General features: G+C 43.5%; 1 protein-coding gene across 2 annotated transcripts in view; it reads right to left on the bottom strand.

The window, feature by feature from the left end:
* MAGI3 (membrane associated guanylate kinase, WW and PDZ domain containing 3) overlaps positions 1-12,000 on the bottom strand; it is a 119,054-nt gene that overhangs the window by 10,542 nt on the left and 96,512 nt on the right. For both annotated transcript variants that reach the window (XM_087827814.1, XM_087827813.1), the window contains exons 12-15: positions 11,195-11,351; positions 8,796-8,887; positions 6,554-6,746; positions 4,469-4,657 (exon numbers count right to left, since the gene is read on the bottom strand). In XM_087827814.1, coding sequence (XP_087683940.1) covers positions 4,469-4,657; positions 6,554-6,746; positions 8,796-8,887; positions 11,195-11,351 — 631 coding nt within the window. The remainder of the gene's footprint in view (positions 1-4,468; positions 4,658-6,553; positions 6,747-8,795; positions 8,888-11,194; positions 11,352-12,000) is intronic.

The raw sequence follows: 12,000 nt of genomic DNA, 5'->3' as shown, positions 1-12,000 counted from the left end.
GCAGACCCACCACGATCCCCTGGCTCACAGAGCTGACGGCTTTCCCGGTACCTGTTCAGACGCCTGCCTGTTACTCTGGCTCAGAACAAGTTCTCAGATACTCAGGAGCCTCGTCCGAGCATCTTTCACCTTTGATCAGGGCCATTTGTATTAAGACACAGATGTTCCTTCTATGTTCTCAGAGAATTTCCTTCGAGCTCAGTGAACTTGTCAGGCACTGGGCTCTGCTGACTACTGACTGCTATGAAAAGGGACAATTAATATGTTTAAATGGCACTGGGATCATGCTTAATTCCCACAGTAAAACAGGCTCCTTGCTAAGTGTTTCTGAGTCCTATCTGGTGTCTATTAGGGACACTTTCATAGACCTCCGTTGGAACTGGAAGTCGTCGTTGGCCGAGATCTCTGTCCCCGCAGACCCTGCTGTTCCTCGGCTCCTACTGGATTACACGGCAGGAGATTTTATCTTAAAGCGGAGAAAGTCAGTGTTGGAAGCCGGGCCTTTTGGCCTGAATTATCTCAAGCACTTATGATGCCGTTTTCCTTACAAACAAAGTCACTAGGAAAGTGGCAGGAGCAGGGCTATGTCCTGTGTGCCAGGTGGGAGCTGACTCACTGGTGGCACAGCAGGTGGCCTACCAGAAACCCGGTGATTCACATGGTGGCCCTGTGGTGACTCTCCAAATTGGTCCTCAGTTCCTCTCCTCAGGAAGATTTGCTCATACATAGTGCTCACCCTAGATCCCCCGAGAAGAAAATTACTCAGCTCCTTGGCCACTGGAAGGGGCTGCTCAGACTTGGGAAAGCATCAGACAGAACTGATCTCTGGAGGCCCGTGGTTCCTCTCTCGTCAGGCAGATTTGGGGACAGGACTTCCTGGAGGGTCAGTTGTCTGGGCAAGGGATGGTGAAAGCAGTCGGGCTGTCCTTGTCTTGGCACCATTAGCAGTAGCGCCAAGATGGTTAGACACACAAATAGACCAGAAGAAAGACAGCTTCTGCCCTGGCCTGTGTGGCTCAGTGGTTAGAACACGACCTGCACACTGAAGGGTGGTGGGTTCCATTCCCGGTCAAGGGCATGGACCTGGGTTGCAGGTTCGATCTCCAGCCCCAGTTGGGGTGCATGCGGGAGGCAACCAATAAATGTGCCTCACATCAATGTTTCTCCCCCCCTCCTACCTTCCGCGCTCTCTAAAAATTAATGGGAAAACTATCCTCAGGTGAAGATTAAAATAAAAGAAAGCAAGCTTCTGAACACTCTCGGAGTGGGCTGGGGTTTTCAAGGTCACCCCTTCGAGTACGCGCAGCTAAGGGACAGTCTCAAGTCCTGCCGTGGCTTTTGGGTTTGCAAAGTCTACAGGCATTTGCCATGAAGTCTGCTCATCCGCCTTCCTTCAGCTCTGGCCTCAATCCGTCTCACAGACGGGCCTGTCCAGCTGCCGAGATCACTTTAGGGCTCTTAAAACATTTCATTTCAGCAAAAGGAAGCGCAGTAACTGGCAATGTCCCCTTCTCAAAGAAATCCTTTGCAACCAGAACTGAAAAGTCTATGAGGAGAAAGAAACATGAAAACCTCTAAAGTACTGGCAACGTGGAAAGGGGCCCAGTGCTTTCCATCTCGAATAGTCTTTTCTAAGTGCTCCCCTCGCTTAGCACTTGCTCCACCCAGGCTCAAGGCAGCAAGGACGCTGGACCCTGAAAAGGTGGACAGCAGGGAATTGCAGAATTTTATAACTGGTATGAGAGGTGCTAGTGGGAACTTTTCTTGTGACAAATGTCACTGGGAAATACATATAATCAGAAGGAAAAAATGATCTGTACTCAGCAGAATACCCATCTATATCAAAACAAGGTCCATAAAGAAAGATCTCTTCTGACAGGCAGGTCCCCCCTTTTCACCGGTGCTAGCTTTTCTAACCCACACCTCCTCCGTTATCCAGCTCGCAGCACCGGCTCAGTCTCTGAGCGGAAGCCCCTCACCCCCGCTGACCCCAGGCCCTCCCTCCGTCTGTGAGAGATGAATGGAGCTCTAGGAGGCTGCTTGCAGGGCTCAGCACTGTGAGGCTGCTAACTAGCATTTCACTGAAATGATCAATTCTGGTTTTGCACCGTGACTGAAGAGCCCAAGTACTTTATATTAAATTCCTTGCCAACCTGAGCCTAATTTACTATTCGAGCTGATAATGAAGGAGCTGCACACACTCATTTCCTGCCACACATTAGCTGCTCCCTCGATCTTCATTTTAATTGAGCTTCCTTTCCCATCTCATTACTCAAGTATTAATAAACTTTTTAAAGTTCCTTTTAAAAAAAGATCAAGAGACAGTGACAAACAATTTTATAAATAATGACGACGACAGCGGCAGCAGAAGCCACACCAAGCAACGGCGGCATCCAGCAGCCACCACTTAGTGCGGGTCCAAGCTGAGGGCTTCCATGCCTCACCTCCTTCAATCCTCGACTGCATCTGAGACAGGAAGTGGTTCCTCCATCCCCATTTTACAGAGCCTGGAGCTCTTTGGGGGGAGGTGATTTGCCCAAGATCGGACAGCTATTACAAGACTAAAGCTTGAATCCAAGTTTGCCTGATTACAAAGTCCAATATTTAATGGTACTATTTTATACAGAAACCTATGGCCACAAAACCATCAAAATAGTAAGGAACAACTTAAACAATTAAGTATAAAATATTTTTAAAATTTAAATATAAACAAATATACACAAATATATTTACTATATAATATATTAAAATGTAATGTAAAATTTAAATATAATCAGTATAAAAATGCTAAATATTTTAAGTAATGCAACTTATTTTACTGAATTTCTCCATATTGCTTAGTTGTTTTTTAAAAAATATGTCTATCGATTTCAGAGAGAGGAAGGGGGAGGGGGGAAGAGAGAGAGAGAAACATCAATGATGAGTCATTGATCGGCTGCCTCCTGCACGCCCCCTACTGGGGACTGAGCCCTCAACCTGGGCACGTGCCCTGACCAGGAATTGAACCATAACCTTCTGGTTCATAGGTCAACGCTCAAGCACTGTGCCGCTCCAACTGGGCTATATTGCTTAGCTTTATGGTGAAAATCGACTCTCCTCTAATTTTTATAGTGCTAGAAAAGGAGTATCTTCAATATAAAAAGTGCTTAGCATCTACCATACTGAGTAATAATCTTTCACCGTCTTGGTTAAACTGAAAGCCTGGATTATTGTTTGGTAGGAGATGAGAATATCATGATCTAAAACGGTTATTTGTTTCTGGAAATCCTGATTTCCAATGATACGACATAAGATCCACCTAAAAGCTGCTTTCTTTCATTTTTCTGAGTCAGGCCACATAATCATCCCAGCACCAGCGACAGTTCCAGTTCCGAGCGTTACCATAGCAACTGCTTATGGAAAATGGAAAGGAGTAGCAGTGAGCAGTGACCTGGTACTGGAGTAATAACTCATTGTGTCACAGGCTTCCTTCTCTGCACACGTGCATTCATTTTAGCAGGATTTCCGCAAACTCGTTTGGCTCACAACACTTTCCTGAAAGTCTGCTTTTGTCACTGAGCGTTTAGTGACCATCGCGTCTAAAAGGATCTCACTACCCAAGAAATGATCAAATCCACTGGTGAAGGCAAGAGGCATTGTCATGTGGTCAAAGGTTTTTATCATTTGACTTAGAAAAATAAAGTTACCAGACAAACATGATACATAAATATTCACTTGCTGGTTCTCATACTCATTTGAATTTTATAATTATATTTAGAGATAATTACTTCTTAGAAACACTGAGATGAGACAAGTACCTAATTGGTTGAATCATAACAGCCCTGAACATACTGGAGGTGATTCTCTCTGTGAGGGAGTTAATACATGCATCATCCTTTGTAGATGAGAACATTTTGCTAAGCCAGGTTCAGGATATTTAGATTAATTTTTTAAAGGTTCTGACAAAATTTTTACATTCAATGAAGCACACACAAAGGGAAGGATGCCTCTTATCACTCGAGAAGGTCGCTTTTATTGTTAAATAACACAAAGGACAATTTAAGACATATTTGGGTCACCATTTTTCTATTAATCTGTTTTGCTTCCTCTCAACCACTTCTAGCATTTAATTTATTTCTGCATACATGATTTCTCCTAATTAAAAAAACAACCTATGCCTCCATGTTTTAAAAAATTCAGCACTGTTGTTTTACTAATAGTTAGGTCTCGTCTCCTACATACTGCCAAATATAACCTTGATGCAAACCGAGCAGCTAAAACTTATTTCCTGGAATTTGAGATGATACATAAACCTAGGAGGTTTGGTTCAGATGACTTAATTTTGACAATAGAGGAAATATTCATCATTCTTAAAAAGTCAAGTCTCTAAGGCATTTCTACATAATTCCTAACCAGTTGCATAAACCTCAGTGGGAGACTCAGAAAGCTGGACTCAAAGGCTGGGACAACAGGACAGAGCAGCCCTTACCTCCGGGAGGCGGCTTGCTTTTGGAGGTGAGGATGACAAAGCCAAATCCTTCATTCTCCTTCCGCTGCAAGACGACATCATAGGCCTCCTGGGGCGCAGGCCTGGCTGGGACGTCCCCTCGGTTCAGGCGCGGAGACCCGTTCTGTGCCAAAGGGAAGGCTTGAGAGCTGTCATCCTCAGGCTGTTTCTCTGCAATCAACAGGATCAATTTTGATATTTTTATATATTTGATATATCATAATTTTGGATTACTAAAGTATTTTTGTGCTAAGCTTCTTATACAAAAATTTAATTTCTAATAACAGAATAGAAAATCTACCCTCCCTCCCCCCACTGAGCTCTGGACATAATCTGAGGGCAGATGTTGGAAGCAGCAGTCTGAGGACTTAAATACCCTTAATGCAAACAACTGGAAAAACACACAGTTATCTCACTCTAAAGGGGGGTTTCGGGGGTTTCAAAGCTTCCTTGAAATTTGATAGTAAAAAAGTTCTTGAAGTTGTTGGAATTCCAGAAAGGTTTTTAACCTTGTCCAGTAATTTTAACAAAAGTTGATGATGAGAAATGGTGGTAAACTTCCTTTTAAAGTCAATTTTACTCATCACTGAGAGCAGGGACTGAAACTCATGCCGTCTGGACAGCAGCTGCCCCAGGACAGAAGCTGCCCGTCACAGGTGGGAAACAGCTGCACCTCCCGGGCCTGCCTCACGCAGTGGGGTTTACGCTGCAGTTTCCTGATGATGCCATCAGGCGAGTGGACCAGCTTCGCAGGCACAGAACCAACTGTCGGCACAAACAGCAAACTCTCCTGGGTAGAGAGCCGGCCCCATGGAATCCCCAACAAATGGCCAGTTAACCTACCTCTTTTCTCCATCCTGATTTTTTTAAATAGGCAAATTTTGTGCCATAAATTTATACAAACCATCATTAAAAACTACAACACATCATTACTGATGAGTACACAATCATCTGATCTATTTTGGCTCAAAATCTACATGATTCTGAGACTGCTTATGAATCTCAACAAAGTGCCACCAGCATCCAGTCATTAATGGAAAATCAAGGATTTGGGGTATAATTCATGATTAGAGTGAATTAACTAGAAGCCTCTGATCACATCACATGAGCATGAAACCCTCAAGGTGCTGTCCAGGGGAGTGCCAGCCACTAGTGTGTAACATCCCATTGTCAACTGTGTGTAGTTATGTTCTGGCTCCAGGACAACTGAACGGAGGCGACTCAGCATTAACATCTGGGTGCATCTCTCAATGCTCACCTTTACAAAGAGAGGCAGGGCTCCGCTTAGGATGTTGCAATAAAAAACACAGTGCCTCACTTTTTAAGAGGAATGCAAACATTCATCAAGTCAACAGACATTTGACATCCACGCTGTGCCAGGCAGCTGCTCGTCTGAGTGCTGGGATCCAGTGCCCCTGCCTTCAGGAGGCTCACAATCCGAGCTACGGAGTTGTCTTTTTAAGATTGTAAATGGCAAGAATTCACTTCTCAAAATTCCTATTTGATATTCACAAAGCTATCGAGGCAACTGTAGGAGAGACTCGTAAATGAGTGTATGGTGTAGATGCCGGGCTCTGTAATTAAACACCCATTTTAATCCGGGCCCTACCACCGACCAGCTGTGTGTGTGTCTCAACCTTCCTGGGAGTATCTGTAAAACTAGATTGTGATAGTATTTACATCACGGTGTTGTAAAGATTAAACAGAAGAATCCATATGCCTACGGCACAGTAAGCACTCAATAAATGTTAAATTATATTCTACTTAAACTTTTCCAGTAGAAACAATCTGTCCTCTGAATATGCAGGATTTCAGCAGGACGCAAAATCTTTTGAGATTCAACAAATGGGACATCTATCTCAGTATGACTAAATAACTCTGTATTTGTTTTTAAGAAAACAGATTTAACCTGGTAAACTCATCAATATATTAATATAACCTGAATACGGAAGTCCCAAATTTCTCTTTTTTGACAGCAGTATTATTATTTCTGAATCTTTCTGACCTTCCAGAGTAAGGCCCACACGGGAAGCGGCCGAATCCCTGTTCTTTACGGGGTCCACATACCTCCGCAGAAGATCTTCCTCCGCACGGTTAGCAGCACGTGGCCGTTGCGAGCGGCAGTTGTCATCAGGTCTAGGACTTGTTTGTGCGACTTCCCCTTAACAGGAATCCCGTCGATGCACAGCAGCTCGTCGGCAGCCCGGAGCCGACCGTCCTTCTCGGCGGCGCCCAGGGGAATGATGGCTCCGATGTAGATCTGATAAGACACAGGGGACAGGCGGGGACAGGCTGGGCTGTGCGGCCCGCCAGGCCCTGCAGAGACCCTTAGCCACTAAGTCAAGGGCTTCCTGACTCGGTGCCGTGCAAACCGACAGACTGCTGCAGTCCAACTACGGGACAGTCATATTTTAGAAAGTCTTAGACAGTGGCCATTCTCAGAGATGGCCCTTTAAATAACCTCTAGATCCTCTGGATTGACTACAAAGAAGACAGAAAATCCAGTTGTTCAACAACTTTAAAAAGGACCACCATTGCTACCACCCCCTCAACAAAAGCACGGAACTCAGAAAATGCAATTCTGTGGGGCAGCCATGAAGGCAGACAAGTCAGGAAAGCTTTTCACAGCTGTTCACGGCAGCTGGGTAATTCTTACGCTGCTGTCCTCACACACAGCGGTCAGTCCAAGTTCAGTATGTAACACAGAGGAACATTTCTGGTTCCCAAATGCCAAAGCCATGGATATGTTTAGGGGACAGAGTGGCCTAAGGCTCGCTTGCATCTAGGCGAACATGTTTAGGTCGTCCTGCGGGCCAGCAGTTAAAATCCTATAATCAGGTAATCCTGAATGCTGGGGCTAGTTTCAGAGCTGCTAAAACCTGACGTTTAAGAGAAAGGTTTTTCCCAAGTTGAGATAAATTCTTAAAATGCCTGAGCAACCACGATGAGTACCAATGAAACAGGAAGCAATAAAACAAAACCATATCATCAGAAATAATCAAGGTTCCTATGTTGGGCCCACACAGGGGAAACTGTGTTAACTGGAACCGATATGCCTCATTGGGACACATTTATACGACAGAAATCCAATGGTCTATTCAGAAACAGAAGAAAGCCTGTCATTCAAAAGATTATTGTTACTCACCTAACTTCCAAGTATCATAATAATGTAGTCTTCCTTGATATTACACAAAAAACCCACTTCAATATATTCTTAAATCCTACAAAGCACATTACTTCTCTGTCATTCAAACTAAAGGCAAAACTTGAACTGTGTATAAATAAAATTCTAGATTTTAAATGCTTTGCAAACATAACCCTCATGCTTTCTGGACAGAAATATTAATTATTTCCTTCTGGCTTCACAGGTAACAAATGAAATGGCACGCAAAATTCTGAGCATAAAAATGTCAACCATTAATAATGAGGTGAATATTACAGACTAGGTGATATAATACTCATGGCTGCTGCCAACTGCTCATGGAACATTCAGGAGAGAAAATGACTGCAGTACACAGGATTTTGAATTACAGATTTATTAGAAAAGAAAAATGTCTTAAAATCTGTTTAATGAAGGCAAAAAGAAATAAAGAATTTTAAATAAGCATTAGGCACAAAGAGAAATTAATTATTGTCCAATTTATAGCTGACATAACCAGTTTTCACCCCCAGTTTTTTTTGGTTTTTTTGTTTTGTTTTGTTTTTTTAAATATATCTTTATTGATTTCAGAGAGAGGAAAGGAGAGTGAGAGAGAGAGATAGAAGCATTAATGATAAGAGAGTCATTGATCGAGCCCACAACCGGGGCATGTGCCCTGACTGGGAATCCAACCCCGATCGCCTGGATCCTAGGTTGACGCTCAACCGCTGAGCCACGCCCGGCTGGGCTCGCCCCCAGTTTTAACTGCACCAAATTAACGGAGGGACTATGACATTAATAGAAATGCAGTTCTTCTCGTGTTAATGAAACTGTTAGAGAAAACAAAATCTTAAAAAAAATCAAACAAAGCCCTGGCCAGTGTGGCTCAGTTGGTTGGGCTTCGTCCTATGTACCACAAAGTTGCCTGTTTGATTCCTGGTCAGGACACATGCCCAGGTTGCGGGCTCCATCCCTGGAAGGGGGGGCAGGAGGCAGCCAGTGGATGTTTCACTCTCACATCGATGTTGCTCTCTTTCCCTCTCCCTCTCTTTCTAAAAATCAATTACAAAAATCAAACAAAACAGAACACAGCAAAAATAACAAATTCTACCAAATTGTCACTTAAAAGTTTTAACAGCAACAGCCAAAGTCCAGTGTATTTACACTTACTGACTGGTCAGGTCCATCTCCTCCCAGCACTCTGAAGCCAAACCCCGATTCCTGTTTCCGAAGAAAGACATCCAAGTCTTTGGTGTTTGGTGCTAAGGGAAACCAGAAAATATTACATAAATAAATAACTGGGGCTTATTTTCAAAGGGTTAAAATAAAACTAAGTTCAATACTTAGTAGGATAAAATTATCGAGTTCAATAAACTATATCCTCAGCACTTCTTGAGATGCAAAGATTTACACAAAAGAAAACCACCACAGAAAATTCAGTCGTAAACCTTTGCTTTGAGTTCCAAACAAAACTTTGTGTTAAGACTGCTTTAGGAATATTTCCCCTCACGTTCCTGTGCTCGGTGTTACACTGCCATTAACTCCTCATGCCTTCAAATCAATATTACAATGTTAAATTCAGAATTATCTGATTTGAGTTTGATATTTGATAAATGCAAATTATCTAAACCAACACTTGGGAAATCCTGGAAAAGGAGAGCCCATAAAATGCCTTAATTTTACTCCTAATCTAATACCTGTTTCAGAAAAGCATTCCACTTGAACTGCTTGCTTAGCCTAATTTTGCAAAATATTATTTTAAAAGTAAGTAACAGTTAACACCTATTATTGGCCCCATTTTCCAGCTGGGGAAACTGAGGGCCCAGAGTCACACAGAGGGAAATGGCAGGGCTGAGGTTTAAACTCTGCTTGATCTCCAGGGTCTGGTTCTTAACCTACATGATCCTGCCCCATAAGGGGCACTCATCAGAATATTAAGTCAGGAACAGCTACTTCATGACTAAAATTTCATCTCTGCAAAAATATTGTTATTTATAAGTAAGAAGTATTTGCTAGAAAGGGGAAAGAGAGAAACACGTCAGGGAACGTTATAAAAAGTGAGATACCTCGCAGAGTAATTCCTGACAATGTTTCTTAGAAGCAATCTCTTCTGAGAAATATTTCCCATTGGAAGCACAGAACTTTAGAGATAAAAGGACTCATGAGTCCCACTCGCTTATTTTATGGGTGAAGCCCAAAGGGACTGACTAGTTTATACAAGTCAGGCCATGAAAGGGAAGCCTGAAGAAAGTGAATCTCCATAGTTACACTAATTAAATTACTGCCTCCCTGTGCTTATGCCTGGTTCTCACCTTTCTTAAATACGGCCTGGGACGATTAAGATCGACAACTGGTTAAAAAGTATGAAGTCAATTACATAGTATTTCCACCTGTATACATCTTTTCCAACATGGATTTCTTAACAACAAATACATTTAAAAAAATTAAACATACTTCAATCTGCAATTTTACTCCGGAAAAGATCTGCATTAGCAAGTAAATGTGTGCGGACCTGGATTTCTGCCTTATGCGCTCTCCTCTCATCGCCTCTCAGCCGGACTCCCTTAGCACCTACTCTCTGGTTTCCCCTCGGGTGGCACACCCCTCTGACCACCACCCTCCATGCCCCTGCCAGGAAAGTCTTTCTAAAACAGCCCACTAATCCCACCCCCCTAGTTATAACCATTCCGTGGCTCCGCATCACCCGCTGACAGACTCGGCCTCAGAACAGCACCTCGCCCTCCCTATGGGCTCCTGCCCTCTGGTTTCCCTTGACAGCCACACCCAGCCACACTGAACCTCTTGCAGAACCCAGGCCATGCGAGGTCAATGGGCAACCACTATTCCCTTTTTCTTTCCCTTCCGCCTGTCCCCTAAACACTTCTTGTCTTTGAAGACTTGGTTAAAACTTAACTTCCCGTGTGAAGCCATGTCGGACACTTCCTACTACCCATGGTGGTACAATCAACCGCCTCCTACCTTGGACCCACCGCCCAGTCCACCCTTCTGTTACTGCACCTGTCTGGCTTATTTGTACTTATTTACACACTTACTTGATTACACATTTGTTCTTTCCATTTAGGTTTAATCATCTTTTGGGGTTCAGGTCCTATGTAACCTATCTATTTATATCTTTATTCTCATTACTTACTTGGATGTTGGGTAGACAGTAGGCACTTAATGTATGGTTTTGAAACAAATGAATGAATGTTGAATGTGAATGGAAGGAGCCCAACGTCATATTAAAATGAAATGAAGAAATAACTTTTCAACATGGTTTTGAAAGATGGGGAGGTCCCAGATTTTTTTAAAAATTCAAATTCAGCCCAGCCAGGCATGGCTCAGCAGTTGAGCATCAACCTAGGATCCAGGAGATTGGGGTTCGATTCCCTGTCAGGGCACATGCCTGGGTTGTAGGCTGCAGCTGGTCAATGACTCTCTCATCATCAATGTTTCTCTCTCTCTCCCCCTCTCTCTTCCTCTCTTTGAAATCAATAAAGATATATATTTTTTAAAAATTAAAATTTATTTTGTTGCAAGCTCTCCTGAAATATCCCACAACTACTTACGTTTATCTTCATATAAAGTCTTGGATTTCAGGTAGACCTCGGAAGGATCCAGTTTCGGGGATCCTGACCTGACAATGCTGGGTGGAAAAGGCAGAGGCTGGGGGATGGGCTCGTTTACGGCCTCCAAACTTCCGGAAGTTTCCTTCTTATCCATTTTCTGAAATGGAAAAGGCCTTCCTTAGTATTTTAAACAGCCTGGTGGGCGATTAGTTCATAAATCGGTTGTCTACACTGGGTATGTCAACTGATCCCGGCTACACAGGGGGCAGATCAGAGCCACAGCACAGCCGCGGTCTCCCAGGGGTTCGCCTGCATGGCCACGGGTGTTTGGTTAAAACATATTTAACCGGAATTAGGAAAGGCTTAGAGTGATGTCAACTGAACGGCCTTAGTCCTATGTCCAAGCCCTCCTGCCCTGTTCTCACACCAAGACACACGCTGCCTTTGGGAAGAGAAACAGGGAGGTGGCACAAGCAGTGCTTCTAGGTAAAGCAGGAGGGAGACTGGGAGAAAATTCTCAAGAAACCCCCCTCCCCTCGCTGAACCTAATTCCCAGTGATGCTGTTTAAGATAACATTCTTTCTAAGCAACTGGAACAGGAAGTGCTAAGTCAGATGACGCTGTGAAACCCACACGGCCAATCAAGTATCTTAAGGAGAAACGCACCCCTGCTGGGCAATCAGATAAGGAGACACGGAGTAATCCATTTACACAGTCTCTCATTCAGACAGAACCTGCTCGAGACAATATCCGAGCAAAATGAGTTCTTTAATAACATCCTAAACACGAAATCCAATAACCAGCCT

This window comes from Miniopterus natalensis, chromosome 19 (assembly GCF_054644295.1).
Source record: "Miniopterus natalensis isolate mMinNat1 chromosome 19, mMinNat1.hap1, whole genome shotgun sequence".
NCBI lineage: Eukaryota > Metazoa > Chordata > Mammalia > Chiroptera > Miniopteridae > Miniopterus > Miniopterus natalensis.
This window is presented reverse-complemented; position numbering and strand designations above follow the sequence as displayed.